Source organism: Myotis davidii, unplaced genomic scaffold (genome assembly GCF_000327345.1).
Source record: "Myotis davidii unplaced genomic scaffold, ASM32734v1 scaffold803, whole genome shotgun sequence".
Classification (NCBI taxonomy): domain Eukaryota; kingdom Metazoa; phylum Chordata; class Mammalia; order Chiroptera; family Vespertilionidae; genus Myotis; species Myotis davidii.
In genome coordinates, this window is record NW_006295567.1 from 451,823 (window position 1) to 471,366 (window position 19,544).

General features: G+C 55.3%; 2 protein-coding genes across 2 annotated transcripts in view; one reads left to right on the top strand and one right to left on the bottom strand.

Moving 5' to 3' along the window:
• The window catches only part of CCDC64 (coiled-coil domain containing 64), a gene marked incomplete at its 5' end in the record, with an annotated part of 83,263 nt that extends 81,170 nt beyond the window's left edge, over positions 1-2,093 (top strand). The window contains one exon of the mRNA XM_015568154.1: positions 691-2,093. Within this exon, the coding sequence (XP_015423640.1) occupies positions 691-852 (162 nt within the window). The remainder of the gene's footprint in view (positions 1-690) is intronic.
• Positions 2,094-2,659: 566 nt separating this feature from the next.
• RAB35 (RAB35, member RAS oncogene family) lies at positions 2,660-19,538 on the bottom strand (the record flags this gene model as incomplete). The annotated part of the gene is made up of 6 exons (XM_015568163.1): positions 2,660-4,803; positions 5,979-6,103; positions 6,194-6,318; positions 10,694-10,817; positions 14,410-14,460; positions 19,223-19,538. Coding segments are annotated over 6 exons (870 nt in total), but the record flags the coding sequence as incomplete, so codon positions are not given.
• Positions 19,539-19,544: the final 6 nt, after the last annotated feature.

The following is a 19,544-nucleotide window of genomic DNA, read 5'->3' on the forward strand; positions in this document are numbered from 1 at the left end:
GCCTTCCAAACCAACAGTGTTCCTGCTGTGTTGGCGGCAGAATGCCTTGTCAAAAGGAGTCTTGCACAGAATCGGAGTTTAGCAACTAGAATAGAGTCGAGCTCCTCTGAGGTCAGAGCTGCTGTTCTGTAAGGTGGAGTCGGATGAGGGGCATTTTCTAGGCAGCTGGCCCAAATTGGAAGGGGAAAGGTGCTCCCCCAGTGAGGGGGCTAAGGGCCTGGCCTGATGGGAGCCTCGCAAGGAGGGGTTGTGCGTGCGGTTGTTGGTAGGCAAGGGAGGCACCCAGGGAGTCGGTGTCCTCGTCACATGCAATTGTCAGTGGGGTAGGTCAGGCCGATAATAATTGGATAGCTGGCAAGCTGAGGTTGCCAGCAGGGGCGGGCACTCACCCAGCCTCAAAGGTCATAGGAGGCAGGGCAGAGGGCCGATCACCGTGGAGACAGGAAGATACCTGCAGGCACTCTGGCCGTCTGTGGTGTCAGCCTCGGGGCAGCGCTGTGGAGAGGCGAGCTCAAGCCCTCAGATGAGTTGTGTGGCTCCTGTGTCCTGGCATCTACACTTGCTCTTGGTTGGGGCAGCCCCTCCCTCATCTCCTCCCTCATCCTCATCTCACCTCATCTCCGCGTCACCTCCCTGCCCGCCCCCAGCGTCAGAATCTGCCCTGCTCAGCCCCCGCTCTGCTCTCTGCAGGACGACATGCACAGGGTCATTGACCGGCAGCTGATGGACACGCACCTGAAGGAACGGAGCCGGCCTGCTGTCGCCCTCTCCAGGGCCCGTGGCGCGGGGCGTGGGGTCGAGCCCAGCACCGCCGAAGGCAAACGGCTGTTCTCATTCTTCAGGAAAATTTAAGTTGGGAGGAGTCAGGCCAGCGAGGACGGGCAGACTGGAGGCGAGAAAGGGTGCAGGGGAGGCCGAGAGCACTGTGCTCATGTGCAAGGGCTCCCCTGCTGGGCTCCGGGGCGCTGCCCGCCGCACTGGGCCATGTCCTCCAGGAGGGCCTGCCTGGCCTCTGAAGGCCGCCCTGGGTAGAGGGACAGGCAGGAGCCTGTCCCTATGGCCCGGCCCAGCCCAGCCCGGGCTTCCCTAGGATCCGCTGCTGTTGAGCAGGGCTCAGGCTGCCCAGAGTGGCCCACCCCTCAGTGGCTCCCGTGCCCGACCCCAGGCTGCTGCCCTCCCTGTGGGATTTGGGGAGCAGGAGAAGCAGGCCCTCCCTGCATCCTCAGGAGGCTGCCCCCGCTGCCTGCCCTGGGGCCGAGCCTGCAGGGCACCACGCCCAGGCCTGAGCCTCCCTCCTCCCCAGCCCTGGCCCAGGGAGTAAGGGAGGCGGCCCGCACCCTTGTGCATGCACCTGTCAGGAGCACCTCGAGGCAGGAGACCCCGCCTGTGGGGCCTGATGGCTGGGGCTGTTCTCGTGCGCTCGGCCACAGTGGGCTCTGCAAAGGCTGGGCCGAGGCCATCCGAGCCCAAAGGAAGAGGGCCTGCCCCCAGCGCCACTGCTCTCCCTCCGGCCTGTGCCGGTGCAGGCCTCCCTCAGCCAGTCTGCTCACGGGTCCTCTGTGGGCTTGAGCCATCCAGCCCTTTCCCTTCGTGGGCCAGGGCTGGGAGGGGTCCCCGCCTCCGGCCTCCTGCTCCCCTCACCTATACAAGTTCTTGGTTCAGCCAAGCAAGTCCAGGACACAGAATGGCCCCAGAAGGCTCTGCAGCCACCTCCACCTCGAGGGCAGCACTGTCACCACGGGCGATGCCTCCAGATACTGCCCACCAGGCCTGCGGGAGGACGAGTCCTGCAACTGCTGCTCCCTCGGCAGCCACGCCCCTTCTCTGAGGCGGCCCTCGCTCAGAGGCACCGGCTGAGCCAGCGCGAGCTGCCTCCCCTGGGAGCAGCCCAGGAGGGATGAGCGGAAAGAATGTACCTATAGATATGTACATACCACAGTGCTGTACTTTTGTATGTAGCAATCATGTAAATACATGTATGGATTTTATAATATACATATTATATATAAATCTATAAATGCATATTTTTAGAAAAACAGCACACCACTGCTTCTTTTGAAAATAGTCTCAGAATAAATTGAATTTCTACAGAGCTTCCTGCCTCTGTCATTGGTGCCGGAAAGGGGTGTTAGAACGCAACTTACCTTTCAGGACCGCCACTGGCTGGCATGCAGAGGCAGAAACAGGGAGCCCCCTCATACACAGGGACCCAGCCAGTGCATTCAGCCAGAAGGGGCACCTCCCCGGGAGGGTGGAGGCACTGTCGGTGACAGCTGTTGTGGGAGCAGTGGCCGGAGGCGCTGCCTCCACGCCCACCCCGGCTGGGCTCCCTGCCAGTGAAGGCTGCCGTTGCCCAGCCACGGGCAGGCCCTCCAGCTTGGCAGAAACTTCAAGCCCGAACGAAGTCACGCAGGCGAAGCTTCCACTGCACCCTTCCGGACGTGAGAGAAACAGGGCGCTTCCCCTGGCATCTTCGCACTGTGCTCAGACAATGCATCAAACCAGAGAGCCTCCACGTGGACCAGCCTTCCGTGGAGAAAGTGAACTGGGCTTCTCAGTCCCTGGGCCTCAGGCAAGAACCCACCAGAGCTGGACACAATGGTGGAAGAAGCCAGGCCCACCCAGAGCACAGCTGGAGGAGAGGAAACAGGCCCTGAAGAAAATTTGGCAGCTTGAACCTTTATTTTTAGTACTTTTTTAAAAAAGCATAATTAGAAACTTTCAATACAGAAATAATCCTAGCAAACCATTTAAAAGTTTTGTTGTTCGACAGGATTTCGCATCAGGTCCACCAGGACAGCGGCCCAGCCCTGTGAGCACCCCACCCCCACCCCCCATTCATGCGAACAACACTCAGCGGGACAGGCACAGTCATCACCAAAATCACCCGCCACCTGGGCCTGGACACCCAGCTGCCAGAGCCATGGGGGCTTTTAGCCGGGGCTGGAAACTTCCAGGACCCCCCTCCTCTTATTGCTGGAGTTTGCAAGCACTGCCATACAGCACCACCTTCATGCTCAGAGTGGAGTGTGCTGCCCACCCAGGACCCATGATCAGCCACCCTCCACAGCACCGCCTCCCAGGCCCACACAACTCCCCCAACTCATCCTGCAGCTCCAGAGTGAAGGCCTGTCACGTGGAACCACAGTGTTTTGGCAGTTTGGGGAAGTGGGGAACCCCACGTTTTGATTAAAAACCCCTCAACAGTGTTAACGAGGAAAATCTGCAGTGTGATCTGTGATGTGATTGTCCAGTCGGCTTCAGCTGGAAATCTCCAGGGAAGGAAATCTAGTAAAACACACCACGGTGTTGAAATAAATTATTCCCAGGTTACGTGATCCTTTTAGGGGAAAGGTGAATGAAGTGTCCCAAGGAGGAGGAGAGGGGACAGTGATCAAGTGTAGAGAACCCTGGTTTTTCCTCCGAGGGACCAGGGGAGTCAAAGCTGGCTGGCTCCGGCCGCAGCTGCCATTCCTTCCCACCGGCTAAGGAATCCTTGTGCTACCTTTGCATCAAGGCAGCTGTCAGTGACCTGAGGCTGCCTGCCACCCAGCTCCGAGGCAAGAGGCAGCATCCCCAGTCCAGCAGCACCCACTCCCCACACCGAAGACCCAGGAACTCGGTGGGAGGCCCTGGACCCACACAGACGAGGGTGAGAGGCCCCTCTTCCCACCAAGCAGCGTCCAGGAAGGCAGAGAGGCTCCGCCAAGAGCCTGGCCCTACAGTGACAGGGAGCCATTCACTTTTTCTACAAACACTGGACCCAAAGGGGAGGCCACAACTCTTGCTGCTGTGCCAACCGAACCTCGGGAAGAGAAAAGAAGTGTGAGGAACTTAATTCATTTGATTTGGCTTCATTTTCTTAGCTGTTAAAATAATGCTCCTAAGCCCCGTCCCTGCGTGAACACACCCTGTCTTTCTGCTGGAACTGAAACAGGTTGGTATAAATAGAAGCGCAGCTCCCCTGGGTTTGTAGCTTAGAGGCGTCTAGAAGGCAGGACGAGAAATCTGTTGGCCAAAGGGCAAGAGTGACTCCTGTGGAACCGACGGGCTGGGTCAGCTGAGGGCAGGGCCTCTAATGGGAACCCCAGGCCTACATCAAGGCCAGGCCCCCCAACTGCCAGAAGGGTAGGAGATGGGGAGGGCCGGAGCTGGGCAAGGCCCTACCTGCCAGGTACAGAAGTCAGCGATGGCCTGCAGGAGAGGAGGAACGTGGAGCCCACTCCAGCAGCCCAGGTTGGCAAAAGACATGGCTAGAACTCGATCCCATCTCCTCAGGACGCTGCTGGCGGTAAGATGGGAGGGGGAGGGAGGGTCTGTTGCAGCAGGCTGGCATTAGGGAGGCAAAGCCAGAACAGGACGAGGGTGAAACGGCCGGTTAAAGCAATATACATTATGTACAAACGGGTTAATCAGTCCGCTCGCTGGCAGCATCCTCGCTGGGCCCAGGCGCCTTGGCCAGGGGGCAGGGGCACCAAAAGGGAAGGGCAGGTTGTCCAACACCTTCTTGGTACTCGAGGGGGAGGGGAGGAAGTGCCGATGGCGCCTCCAGATACAAAAACGTGGAGAGAATTCTTAAATAACGGCACGAAACTGAGACTGTCCCCCGAGGAGCCCGGCGGGCCTCGGGCCAGGGAGTGGCCGCAGTGCAGTCTCTGCAGGGGCTGCGCGGCATTAGCAGCAGCGTTTCTTTCGTTTACTGTTCCTCGTGAGCTTCACCACGTCGTTCTGTTGCTGCTGCTGCTGTTTTGCTAGGTTGTCTTTCTTTGCTCGGAGGACCAGCTCTGTGATGCAGTTGAACATCTGTGAGGATGAAGGAGGCGGGGCGGCCTCAGACCTGGTGCGGAGGCCCGTCTCGGCCGCTGCCGCGGCAAGGCCACCTCCCCACCTCCCGGGGCCCAGCTTTCTGTGTCTACGTGTGAATTTTTTGGTCTGTGTGTCTTCGCACCCTTTTAGAAGGAGGTGGTGACGTGTAGAGGTCAAAGAGGAACACCAAAGACCAATGAGCTTGTGTCCTGGAGAAGTCACTCTCAGGATTTTCCAATCTTTCTTTTAAAGAGGGAAAGAACCCCTTTCCTTCAGCTGGACTCTCTGGACAAGACAGGTAAAGGTGCCCCTACTAGTGACTGGTTAGAGGGCCCAGAGCCTGCCCAGGCCAGGCCACCTCACAGCACAGCCAGCCTAGAACTTAGACCCCAAGACACCCTTGTGCTGCCAGGATTCACCTACCGGCCCACAGTCCTGTCCTCCGCTCCACCAGGAACGGTATCAAGCACTTGACAATTTGCTTCACTTTTCCCTCACAACCCAAGGGACAGATCCACAGAGGAACACAGGGAGCCTAGAGCCCGTAGGGTCCGCCCAAGGTCACACAGGCCCCGCCCCACAGGCTCCCAGTGGAAAGGCCCGTCCTGTGATCCCAGCCCAACTGAGGCGCAGGGCGTCCAGGAGGCGGTGGGGATCCAGCGTCCCTGGGCCTCTGGACTCCACACACCATGGGCAGGACTCGCCCGGAGCCTTGAGTGTGGCCAGCCTGGGCTCGAGGCGAAAGGCCCGGCTTTCTCCCAGGCTCCCGCCTGCTTTTCGGCTGGCCCCGCAGGGGGATGTGTCCACAGCAGGTGTCACCGGAGCTCTGGAGGCCAAGGCCGCAGAGAAGCCCGGAAGTAGGAAGAGGGGACAAAGTGGCCGGGGCAGGGTCAGTGCAGCAGAGGACTGAGTGGACACTGCCTGACTGTGGTGTGGAGCTGGGCACTGTTCCTGAAGTTGGAGCCTCAGTTTCCCATTTGAAACGGAATAATTTACCTGAGAAGACTGTTCAGATGTGAGCTCAGACTTTAAAGGCCTGGCAGCTACTATGACATGTTGTGTCAGCCTCCTGGGGGCCCGCAGCAGGCTAGCAGGGGGAGGAGCAGGGCTGTGGTGGTGGAGCAGAGCCCGGCCCTACTCCCTCCCTGTCCCTGCTCGGGCCTTGGTCTCACCTCTTCCACGTTGACATTCTCCTTGGCACTGGTCTCAAACAACTGGATCCCCATCTGCCCGGCGAATTTGTAGGCATCTTCTGTTTCCACCACCTTCCGCTCAGGATCATCATTCTTATTCCCCACTTGAAGGCAAAGCAAAGTCAGCTGGTCCTGCAGGTGCACCCCGGGCACCCTCCCTCCCACTGTCCCCACACCAGTGAGCCCAATCTCACCTAATATTCGGCACACGTCGTCACAGTTCTGGTTAATTTCATGAAGCCACCGTTTGACGTTGACGAAGGACTCGGCACTGGTGACATCATAAACCACGATGACCCCGTGGGTCCCCCGATAATACCTGTAGGGCCATGGTCTGTGTCAAAGCTTCAGCCCACACAAGACCTGCCTGCCCACTTCGAGAGTGGCCGGGACCTGGGAGGAGGCCAACCCTTTCCAGCAAGACACCCAGAGGCCCCTCTCGCCTGGCCCTGCCGGCCGAGTTCGCACTGTGCTCAGCCAGCAGCACTGAACCCCACGCGGTCCCTAAGGCAGCCAACCAGGTTGTTCGGCATTGGCCACTAGCTTGAAACGTCTTTGAGGTTGTCATTTTATTTTTAAAATTCAGGCAAGTTTTGCATTTGACATCATATTATCCTTGGTGTGTGTGTTTTTGTTAATCCTTACCAAGGATATTTTTCCATTGATTTTTAGAGAGAGTGGAAGAGAGAGAGAGACATCAATTGGTTGCCTCCCACATGCACCCTGACCAGGGCTGAGGGATCAAACCTGCAACCCAGGTACATGCCCTTGACTGGGCATCGATGCCACACCCTTTGGTGTGCAGGCCAACGCTCCATCCACCAGCCAGGGCTCGCTGTCCTTGTTTTAACATTCGAAAATGTTTCTCCTCAAATTTTAGTAAAATGCCATTCCAAGAAGATGTGCCATTTGTGAAATCTGCCACGGTCTGCACTCCCTCCCCAGGAGACTGGGGGGCACCTCACATCCTGCCACTCATCCATGCCAGGGGCAGGGAGAGCATGGAAGCAGTACGGCACGCAGGCAGTGTTGGGAAGAGGATGTCCCACATATGCCACCATCCAAACGTACAGACCCTGCAGCCTGAGGTCAGCTAGAACAGCGGTCGCCAACCGGTGGTCCATGGGCCACTGGTGGTCCATGAGGTTCAAAAGGTTGGCGACTGCTGAGCTAGAAGGTCTGGACGGCAGGAGGGTATAAGCACTCCCCTCCAGACACCATGTCCCCATTCATCCCCGTGGTCCAGTAGGCCAGATGGAGGACATCCACCTGGGGAGGAAGAGGAGGACAAGGCCCCCCACTTCCACTTCCCTGGAGAGCCTTCCCGGACCCAACAGCCAGGGGACTCCCCACCCGATGCTGTTAACCACTCAGAGCGGCAGAGACTCACTTACCAGGGGCTTCTGAGAACGAGGTAAGACCAGTGCCCAAGCTCTGCCATCCGCTGCCTTGGGGAGCCCCAACAATCGAGCCGTTTAGGTACCGTGCCCCCAGAACCAGCCCTGTCCTCTACCCCCAGCAGTTGCTGCTGAGAGTGTCAGGTCATTACCAGTTCGGCTTCGTGGACACCCCTCTGAGCAGCTACAAGTACAGGAAGAGACCATTGTCCCCGGCCAGCAAAGTGTGCAGAGGGAATGTATTTCCAAACTCTCCTTTGCTAAGACTATTGAAGATGCCAAGAAACAGCCAGGGCCGCAGCCCAGTCCACCACAAAGCTGTCTGCTCCCTGGGAGACTCCGCCCACTCTGGGGTCCAGGTTGAGACGCGGAGCTCTGGCCAGGGCGGTGCCTGTGCCTTGGGTCCTGTTACCACCGCCATCAGTAATCACTTCACTCACCACGATTTAGCTCTGTACCGGCCCCCGCCCCACACTTTATATCCACTACCTAATTAATCCACTACCTAATTAATCCACTACCTAATTAATCCTTGCAACAACTTGTATGGACAGGGCAGTTGCCATTTTACCAATGAGGACATGAAGCTGAGTGACCTGCCTGAAGTCACACCGCCAAAGTCAGGGCACCTGGATCTACCTTCAGGGCCAGGTATCGTCACCTCTCTCCCCCTCTCACCTCACTACCCCACACCTCACTCCTCCTCCCCATACCCACAACCGACAGCCACACCTCTTGGTCAGCAAGACCCAGCTACTAAGAGACAAACTGTGAGAGGGTGACCACAGGGCTCGTTCTTGGCAGGCTAACGGGATGCGCTTTTAGTTTCTCTTTCAATGCCCTGAGTCAGAAAGGCCACACTACTGTACCCTGACCCGATCCCTGAAAAGAGAACAAACTCCCAACCTCTCCCAAGTCTCCTTCCTCCTTCACCAGCTACCACCACAAAGTGGCATGGCCTGCAGAGCCTCCTGCCTCATGAGCGGCAGAGTCGGGGACCCCAAGATGGAGCTACCCTCAGCCTCCCCAGGCACACAGGATGGCCAGCTGGTGCCACAGCACAGGGTGCAGTGCTGCCTCTTCTCAAGCACCCTGAAACATACTGCCCTCAGGCAGCTGAGGAACTCCAGTCTCCCCAACAGAATGAGGAGCTGTGCACCCCTCCCACCTGCGCGGAAAGAATCTGGTAGTCAAGGGAGGGACAGTGGCTCCTCTGCTAAAGGGCCTGGGCACCGAGGGCCCACTGCCCTGCCCGAAGCATTTCTCGCAGCCACAGGCCCAGTAATCTTAGCTGCCCTCAATTCCTTGACTGGTTTTAACCCACAGGAAGCACTAGAGCATCTACCACAGTCCCAGTCTCTTGGGGGAGAGGGGTCAGTAGAGAGCAGGACTGTGGACTGGTTAAAGGCAAGAGCTTTGATGTCAGACCTCAATTCAACTCCTGACTAACCAAGCTAAGTCCCTTCACCCTCTCTGGGCCTCACTTTTTTGTTAATAAAATGGAGGTAATCACAGGACTGTTTTTATCAGGATTAAGTGAAATGAAGCAGGTAATGTCCTTTGTGACAGTCCCAGCCCCAGGTCAGGAGAGCTGGGGTCAGTGCCTTGGTCTGACCATGAGGTTGAGGTCTTGGTCATGCTTGAGCCTGGACACACCGGCCACCTGAAGGCGCCCACCCTCCCTCCCCAAGGAGCCTCTGACCCCAGTGCCCTCCTTAGGGCCTCGAAAATAGGCACTGAGACACCAGAGGCTCAGGTAACTCATCAGCAAGTAGCAAGAAAGCAGCACTGGGCAGACCCCAGGACATGACCCCTGGGGCTGGGAGCTTCTTGGACCACAGTACGCAAGTGCTCACTACAGAGCTAGCCCAGCGACAGAAACCCCCCAACACTGCTCAGGATCCAATCCCTTGACCAGGCTACCCAGCCAGCACCCTTTGGAGCCTCCCCCCACCCCCCAATGCTCCCAGCCACCACTGTAGAGGCTCTTCACCCCTTACACTTCCCACTCTCAGAAAATCCTGCAGCCAGCCTGGGGTCCACCTCATCTGCACGCTGAAGGGAGGAAAGGCATCTCTGGCTGGAGAACTTCCTCACCCACCTTCCCAAGAGCCCCCCCACACAGGAGGAGACACAGGAGAGGCCGACCAAAGAAGCAACTACTACAGGCCAGACACCACCGTGTGCAGCCCAGGCTCTGCCACCCACGGGAGCAGGACTGCTCTCGGAATGGGAATGACAGCATACTGCCTGCAGAGGGCTCACGGAGATGCTCATGACGCCCAAGCACAGATTACCTGGCACACAGGAGTCAGCATCAAAGCAAAACCTAAAGATAAATAAACCCTGTGAGAACCCGAAGCACAGAATATGTAGGCAGCTTGTCCATGGTCACACAGAACTAAAATGTAAATTCTGAACCACTGCCCTGGCTGGTTTGGCTCAGTGGAGCGAGCATCGGCCTGAGGACTGAAGGGTCCCGGGTTCGATTCCAGTCAAGGGCATATGCCCGGTTGCGGGCTCGATCCCCAGTAGGGGGCATGCAGGAGGCAGCCAATCAATGAGTCCCTCTCATCATTGATGTTTTTATCTCTCTCCCTCTCCCTTTCTCTCTGAAATAAAAATATTTAAAAACAAAAAAACTTGATACTTAAAAAAAATTATGAACCATCTGCCTTCAAAGCCCTGCTCTTTCCTGGACCCTATTCCATTAACAGCCCAAGAACCAAGAGCCCCTCCACAGGATTCCACTGTCGAGCTCCAGCTGGGTTCTCCTTTTTGCAGCTACGAGTCACAAAGGTGCTGTGGCAGCCCACGGGGTGAGCCGGGTTCCCAGTGACCAGCTTTGGGGAGGCCAAGTAGTGGCCTCTCAACGGCCTCCTATGCACCAGCACCCCTTCCCACCCTCCCAACAGAGGAGCCAGTTCCCAGAGACAGGTTGGGTGGTGGGAAGCTGCACAGCTGACAACCCAACAAGGTAAGTGTCTGACCACCAGGTTAAGCCAATATCACTGTCATCCCATTTCCAAAGGGACCAAAGGCCAGAGGGTACGCTGACTGACAGTACTGTCCTGCCAACCCAGAGCCACGGCAGCAGCCATATCTCATCCCCTCGTCCTCTCACATCCTTAGGAAGAGGAGGGCTCAGCCTGACACCACCAACTGTGGCCAGCAAGGAGCTTACCTCCTGACAGTCTGGGACACACCCTGACATTTCCACCATGACCTGGGCTAGTTACTCAACTGTGTCCTTCGTCGGTGGCGAGGGGTCAGAATGGGGGCAAGTGCCTGACTCACGTGGAGGTGATGGTGCGGAAGCGCTCCTGCCCAGCTGTGTCCCAGATCTGCAGCTTCACTTTCTCCCCATTGATCTCCACGGTCCGAATCTTGAAATCCACTCCAATCGTGGTGATGTAGCTGCCTGCAAGCACACACATTAGCAAGGTCCACAGGTGCCCCAGTCAGACTACACTGCACTCACTCTGGGCCCAGCGTGATCAAGGTCCCAGGGACATAGTTCTGAGTAAGAAAAGACAAGGTCCCTGGCGTGATGGAGCTCCATGGAACCCATAGACAAGGCGAGGGCAACAGACATGATACAATGAAACAAAGAGATAAAAAAGACAATTCCAAAGTGATGAGCGCCACAAAGGAATAAAACCAGAAATGTGACTGGGGAGGGACAGGCTCCTTTAATTAGAGTGGCCGGACTGTTGGCTATGGCCTGAGAATAGTGGGAGGCCTAGCATGCACTTTTTTTTCCTATTCTATTCCAAACGTTTTAAAGGCCCACAAATTAACTTCCTAACACACAAGTCATGACCTGCAATTTGAAAAACAATATGTGAGGCAGAGGAGACAGTAGCAAAAATAGCAGTGGAGGGAGGGGGTCAAGTAAGGTCAAGCACAGAGTCAGAGGCAGGTAGGAAGGGGGTGCCAAGACCTGATCTTGGGGCACCTGCACCATTCGGAGAGCTTGGGCTTTCTGTTGTGTGTGACGGGAAGGCACTGAAGGTTTTAATCAGAGTAGGAGCTGCATTACAAACAGCTCTCCTGTGGCATCCGTTTGAGAGAAGGAGCGGAGGAGAATTTCTGGCCAATGGAACCGTTCTGTCCAGGCTTACAAAGGCCGAGTGCTAAGACATGTTTTCACTCCAATTGGAGCTCACTGTATAACACAGTGCTGCAGACAGGACACACACAACTGGCTATAGAGCAGTGGTTCTCAACCTTCTGGCCCTTTAAATACAGCTCCTCATGTGGTGACCCAACCATAAAATTGTTTTCGTTGTTACTTCATAACTGTCATGTTGCTACTGTTATGAATCATAATGTAAATATCTGATATGCAGGATGGTCTTAGGAGACCCCTGTGAAAGGGTGGTTTGACCGCCAAAGGGGTCGCGACCACAGGTTGAGAACCGCTGCTATAAAGTATCAAAACTCTAGAGCAGTGATGGTGAATCTTTTGAGCTCAGCGTGTCAGCATTTTGAAAATCCCTAACTTAACTCTGGTGCTGTGTCACATATAGAAATTTTTTGATATTTGCAACCATAGTAAAACAAAGACTTATATTTTTGATATTTATTTTATATATTTAAATGCCATTTAACAAAGAAAAATCAACCAAAAAAATGAGTTCGCGTGTCATAGGTTCGCCATCACTGCTCTAGAGGAAAGGTCAAAGTTCAAGTTGGGGTGGAGATCAAGGAAGAAGTCACATTCGAGCCCAGCTTGAAAGAATAGGTAAAATGTCAAAGGCTGAGATTAGGTGGGGGAAGACATCCCACCCAGAGGCAAAACACTGAGAGAAAACACTCAGAAACAAGCCAGCCCGGCATTCCGGACCCTGGGCACTGGCCGTTCTGGATGAGCCAAGAGTGTGACCCAGCCCCTACTGCTGCAGGCACTCACCCGGCAGCTGGTGGCTGAATGAATGAGTGAGTGAAAGCTTGGGAAACAGCAAAAGAATGAACAAACAGTAGGAGCCAGAAAGCTGGAAAGGTGAGCTGAGAACGAATGATGACCATAGGTTTTCAACGGGGAGGACTGTCTCCACAGAGGACACTGGGCAATGTCTGGAGACATTTCTGGTGTCACAAATGGGGGAGAGGAACCAATGCTACCGGTGAGTGGAGCTCAGGGATTTTGCTCCATATCCTTTACGGAACAGCCCTCACAACACAGATCACAGGCCCAGAGTGTGAACAGTTCTGGGGTGGAGAAACCTTGCTATAAACTCTGCTCACCTAAGAGGGGGCCGCTGAGGTTTGAAGCAGAGGCAAGCCCCTGACAGAGCCATGTACTAGCTGGATAAATTCAGCAGTCTGACAGGGGAAGGGGGGTGGGGGGCTGCTGAAATGCTTCAGGCTAGAACCAACTAAGATACTGGTGGTAGAAATGGCAAGAGGAGCGAGAGGGCGAAAGAGAGCCCTCCAGGAGTGGAAGCCATGAGGATGGGGAGTCAGAAGGTCATGAGGAAAAGGAGTATTTTTCAGCCTAATGATAAGCTACCCCTTAAGTGACCATTCTTGAGCAGAAGCAATAACAAGCCGCTGGTAGGAACTGAAAGATGCCTGAGTCCCAGGCCCTGTGACCTGCAATGTCACAGGTGACCCTCACAACGGCCCTCTGTGGGAAGGACGACGATCAGTCCCACTTGACGATGAGCTGAGACTTAGTCAGGCTCATGGTCACACAGACAACTCTTTCCACATCACACCCAGCGGTGCTGCAGGACGACTGCTGGGAGAAACCCACTTCGCCACCAAGAGAGGCGGTAGCCATGTAATCACTTCCTAGTTTTAGCTCATCCCTTAACCACATCATAGGGAATTCCCTACAAGACAGTCACAGTTCATCCTTGATCAGAGAGCCCAAGCTAGCCTGAAGTCTCTGCAATGAACCTGATGTAGTCCACAAACACATCCACTTCACCAACATCTGGGAAATACAAACTTAAATGAGATAGCACTGTTTGCTGATTGGTTTAGCAAAAATGAAGACTATCCAACACCTAGCACTAATGAGCCCTTTATACTCCGGTGAGGCTCAGTGGTTGAGTGTTGACCTATGAACCAGGAGGTCACAGTTCGATTCCCAATCAGGGCACATGCCGGGTTGCGGCTCGATTCCCAGTGTGGGGCATGCAGGAGGCAGCTGATCACTGATTCTCAGTTGTCATTGATGTATCTATCTCTCCTTCTCTCCTCCTCTCTGAAATCAATAAATATATATATATTTCTTTTTTAAGTAAAATAAAAATAAACCCCTTCAGTGGGAGTGTGTGTTCACTTAGTACAGCTTTGAAAGCTCAGTGCAGAGCACTGTGAAAAAGTTAAGTGCACAGACGCCGACCTCATGACCCCTCATCCCTGCAAGAAGAAACATAGAGTGTAGCCCAAGAAATGCAGCCTCACTGAAACCAGAAGCTACCAGAAAGCACGCACACATCAAGAGCATGTTAGTGAGCCATGTGCATCCATGCACAGCCAGGGGAACTTCAAAGCCTTTCAAAAGAACCAGAGGTCTGTACATGCCGTGGAAGGGTGGTCCCTGATGCCCTGAGGGGAAGGCAGGCTGTGACCACTGCATGTGGAGTGAAGAAAAGTCGGAAAGACAGACAATGCTGAGCAGAGGCTACCAGGGCACCAGAGGGGTGGGTAAAAGGACAGCTTTCATTTTCCACTACTGAGTCTTCCTGTTTGAAATTTCACACAGGCATGTACTAACTTGCGATATTTTTTAACTGGTTTTTTTTTCTTTTTTAAATATTGAAACACAAATAGACCCAGGGTGATCAAAGTATGGGCCCATAAAGGATTTTTTTTTAAACTAAACAAATGAAGACGAACGCAGAGGCTTCTAACCTGTGCCTCCCTTGCGTCCCCCTCCCTCAGCCTGCAATCGCACTGACAAGGTTTGCGACATGAGGCAGAGGCAGGTGTTCTGGCGCCAGGCAAAGGGATTTCAAAACTGAAACATCCCAGCAGCACCTCAGGGGCACACTCACCTGAGAAAGTGTTGTCGGCAAAACGTAAGAGTAAACTGCTCTTTCCCACACCTGCAAGAGAGAGAGCAGGCGATGAGAGGCAGCACGGGTCCCTCCCTTCCACCAGCCCTTCCTTCTGCAGGGCGGTGACACCCGGGTCCTGAGTTTTACACCCAGTGGGACGGAGCTCCCTCCTCAATGCTGCTTTCGATCTGAAGCAGCCACACACCAAGAGCGTCTCCCCCACTCCATCTCTGATCCTCTCCTCGGTCCCAGTGTAAGGCAAGCTGCCCCCAAAGCCCAGGGGAGAAATGGGAAGGACTCGTGCCCAGGTCCTGTGCTGAGGGCTGGCCCCCCAGCAACCCAGAGGAAGGTACCAGATGACAGAAATAAAGCAGGGGCAAGTTACCAAATGAAACTGGCCCCAAAGTGCGTCTGAAATGTGGTCCCTAGAAAACTGCACATCATGTGTGGAGCTTCAGTTTGTGTGCAGCGTGAGACAAGGACTTGCAGAGCTACAAAGAACCCTTGAGATCACTGGGTTTATTCTGCAGGTGAGGAAACTGAGGCCCAGACAACTGGAACAAACTGTCAGCCCTGCTACCCCAGTTAGGTCACTATCAGCTGGACCAGTGAGGAGGGGTGACTGCCATACACCTATCAGCCCCACAGCTCCCATGTGCACAAAGCATTTCACTTGCCGCAGCATCTGCTGGCACACTTGCTCCCAGCACAGGCGGGACCCTTGTAAGCTTGGCTTCCCTTTACTTCAACACGCAGCAGCTTTAGCCTTCCAGGTACAACCTGTCCTGTGTGCATCCCCTGCCCCCGCCACCCCCTAAGGCCAGCTGGGTCACCTGACCACAGAAGGAAAGAATTAGCATGCAGAGAGCTGCGTGTGGTGGGCACTTTGATGCTCCTCTAACTCCAGCTGCATCTGTTAAGATCAGGATGTGGCAACCAAAGCTCCAACAAGCTAAGCAGCTGGCCTAGGGCCCCAGCAGGAAGTGTGAGCTGAGATCTGAATCCAGAGCTGAGATGTGAATCCACTCGGGAGCTCTAAAGCTCTTTCCAATACATCCTGCGTGGGGAGTCTTTCCGCATCTGTGTCAGGAAGGTGAAAACAAAGACCCCAAAGGGGTCTCACTTCTGGCTGACCTTTAGCAGCAGTGCTATCAAAACTAGGCTGGGAGAGAACTTAGTCTAGGGTCTCAGAACCCCCCACAACTAAGTGCACATTGTGAATGTATGTGCATATTTGGGGGGCGGAGCCCAGAGCACTCATCAGCTCCTCCGAGAGGGCACTAGCTCCGCCCCCAGCCCCAGCTGTGCCTAACACTAACTAACCCAGAAATCCTCCCAGCGCAGTCCTCTTGGATGATATGCCTGGAGACTTCTCCAGGTGAGTACCCTGTCCGGGGAGGCCCAGGGGAACTTGTTTCATGGTAAACCTGGGTCTGGCCTTCCCCAAGGCAGGCTGGGGGTGCTGCGCCCCATGGCACCTGCTGCTCAGCCCGGGCCTGCAGCACTCTTGCTCAGAGCCACTTCCTCATTGCTGCCTCTACGAGGCTTACTGCTGAGCCAAGAAGAGCCCAAGTCCTGGGCTGGGTCCCTCCCAGAGCTCTGCCCAATGCCAACACCCCATCAGTCCTGCCTGCTCCTCTGCTTCCTCCTGGAGACTTCTGGGTCCACTTACTCAGCTAAAAGCTGTGTCTGGGCAACTAGGCCGACTTCCTCCAGGAAGGCAATCTTGCCTCACCTACCCTGGACAGTTAATGTGCTGGAAGCCAGACCCAGCACTTAGTAGGTGCCAACAAAACACTGTGTAATGAATTATGACTAAGTGGATGCCAATCACACTGACAGCTATGCTATCTAATGCTGACTGCAGCATTAATAGGAGCCAAGGGAGTACTTTTCAAACTTTGGGGGGTAGCAGAATCCTTTTATTAAGTTAAAGGTTACCTGACTCCCATATATCTAAAACAGGTAAGGGGAGGTGCTCTCTCTGCATGAAGCGGTGAAGCAGCAGCGTTCCCTCCAGCAGGGCCTCTCTGGGTCCCCTTCACTCCCCCCGGCTCCTCTGCAGAGCTTCTGAAAGCCACCAGTCTGCAGAAAGACCACACCAACAGCTCCTCCGAGCCTCCAGGTTGGGCCTGACACCCACCTCCAGCATTGCTCTCCCTTCCAACGGAACAGACACCCACCCTCAGAACTGCCGTCTCTCAAATACCCCTGCAGAGGCTGCTTTGGGAAAACATGCTGCGACCATCATCCCAGAGCACTGGCCTACGGGAGGAGTGACGAGTCCCACTCCACCTTCCCCACAGCTGAAGTCAGCAGCTTCCCAAGTCCAGCCGCACCATCCTTCACCCGGCAAGGAGCAGAAGCGGCCCTCGGTGCCTCGTGGCAGCCGGGGGGGGAAGGGGGGGGGCATAGGATTATTCTGCAAATACTTCACACACTCTCTCTGTCATCACCGTGCTGTGCTCTCTGCATCACACCCCTCTCTCCCTTGCTTTCTGCCTTCTGGGCTACACAGATGCTCTGACCCTCAAAAAGCCTCCACAGAAGTCCCCACCCTCAGCCCTGCTCCTCCCTTGGGCTATGGTTCCCTCACTCCTCTTGGCTTAGGTTCTAGACTGTTGAAGACCTTTAGACCTTCAAGTAGAGTGTTCTCAATTTCAAACCTGGCTCGGTAACTAATTCACTGGATAACCTCCGACAAGTCGCTTCCCCTCTTCAAGCCTCAGCTCACACTGTGTGAAAGGTTTCCCTAGCTCTCTGACGACCACCCCAGCCTCCAGCAGGTCTCGTGGATCAGATGAAATGCTGTTACACATTAGAGCCAATGTTGGAACATAAGAGAGAGGAAGAACCTTAGGCATAAAGAAGAGCTGCAGCCCTAACCGGTTTGGCTCAGTGGATAGAGCGTCGGCCTGCGGACTGAAGGGTCCCAGGTTCGATTCCGGTCAAGGGCATGTACCTCGGTTGCGGGCACATCCCCAGTAGTGGGTGTGCAGGAGGCAGCTGATTGATGTTTCTCTAGCATCGATGTTTCTAACTTTCTATCCCTCTCCCTTCCTCTCTGTAAAAAATCAATTAAAAAATATTTTTTAAAAAAGAGCTGCAGAAGCTGACGAAATGAATTCTAGAAGCATGTACAATCTGGCAGAGTGGGAAGAAGAACTCTAGATTTATAAAGAAAGAAACATTCACTGAGGGCCTACTGTTTGCCAGGCCTGGGACCAGCTGCTCACACACGAATCCATGTGTGTTAACTCCTGGCTTTGCCTCTGATGAGCTGTGTGATTCTGGGCAAGTCAGTCAACTCCTCTGAGCCACAGTTTGCTTTTCTGACAAACTACACAGGCACAGGGGAGAAGCCGATGGGGAGTGTCTGTGAAGTCATGGGCAGGCCGTACGGAAGCACCCACACAGGAGCCCAGGCCAGGGGAGCACATGATGCTCGTCTCCTTGCTCATTTGCCAAAGATTCGTTTGAACTTCCATGGTGACCATCTCCCAGTCTCCGAAGCATTTGGCTTTGAGGATCAGCTCACTGTCAGGAGAAATTAAGCTGCAAAGCATCTGTCTTCTCTCCACAACACAGTCCTCTACACACTGAACTAGGAGCCAGCGAGTCTTCTCCCACACTGACTCCTGATGAAAAACCAATACACCGCGCAAAACGCACTGCGAAGAAGGGGGCCAAAACCAGCCCTGGGTTTGACAAAGAAGACAAGTCAACAAGCCACATCTTCTGGCTGAGCTTATGCTTTTCCTTTTCGGAATCAACACAGGCTCTGGATGTCTGGCCGGGGGAGAAGGAGCCCTGACCAAGGAGAGCTGACTTTAACTCCAAAAGAGAGAACCAAGACCGGGGCTGAAATCAAATCCTGTCACGGCATACACTCCGGACCCAGAGGAAGGCCGGAGGCCACCTCCGCGAGCAAGTCTACACAGCTTGTCTGGTTTTCTTTTATTCAGACCACAACCTCCTCCTTTCTCATTCCTTCCCCAACCACAGCTCCTCTTCATCTCTGTAGTGAACCCCTAATTTCTCCTCTTACCTCTCCCTTCCACCAGTAACCACGGAAACCTCAGCCATCTTTCACCTGATCCAAACCACCAACCACATCCCAATGCCGCTCCCCAGGAGACCCAAACCCACCCACTTCCCCGGCCCAACACTCCTGCCTCAGGGCTGACATCCCTTGGACTCGGTCCCCTCTCCTTACCAATCCACGGGCTCCACCCCCTCTAGTCACATGACCTCCGAGCCCACATTCAGCGCAGGTCTGGTCTATGAAGTCGGGTGCTCCCCGGCCTCCTTCCCCATCATTGAACCCCAGCGCCTCAATTACGCTCCTATAAACCTCCCGAGGCCTGCCGCCCTGACCTCTGGGTCACCCCATAAACCTGCGTACCTGCCACACTCCAAACACCTCTACACCCTCCACCCTTCCCCAGAAACCAGCCTATGCTGATCAGGACACTGAATATTCCTTCAACAGCTATGTGTGAGGCGCCTACTGGGTGCCAGGCACTCGCTGGGCAGGAGAGGCTGCAGGGCGCCGAGTAGGATCGCCAGGAGCGTGGGGATGCTGAGCGCTCGGTAACACGGGCTGCACCTCCATGCCCGGCCATGGACACGCCGCACAGAAGAGCAGACAAACACCGCACACCCACTGTGTGCGTGACCGCCCCAACACTCCATGGCCCAGGACGCCAAGCCTAGTGTCCCATTTTACAGACGAGGAACCGGAACACGGGGAGACAGAGCGACAGCAGCTCGGCGGGGCGGGCCCGGCCCGGTGCCTCACCTGCCTCACCTCTTAGCCTCACCGGACCCCGAGGCAGGTGCTGGGCACAGGCCCACTTTGCAGAGGAAGAGCCACGGCTTCCGGGGACACTGCCGATCACATCCACAGAGCACACCTGCGCCGGGGCGGGGCCGCGCGCTCCCGGCTTCCTCTCCCGAAGACCACCCGCCCGGCGAGGCCAGTCCCCGCGTCTCGGAGGAGGACACGGAGGCCCAGACACGCCAAGCAACGCGCCCAAGGTCACCGGCTGGAGAAGCTGGCGGTCCCGGCACTCGAACCCAGGTCTCTCCAACTCCAGAGATCGCGCGACTTGACCAAGGTCACACGTGAG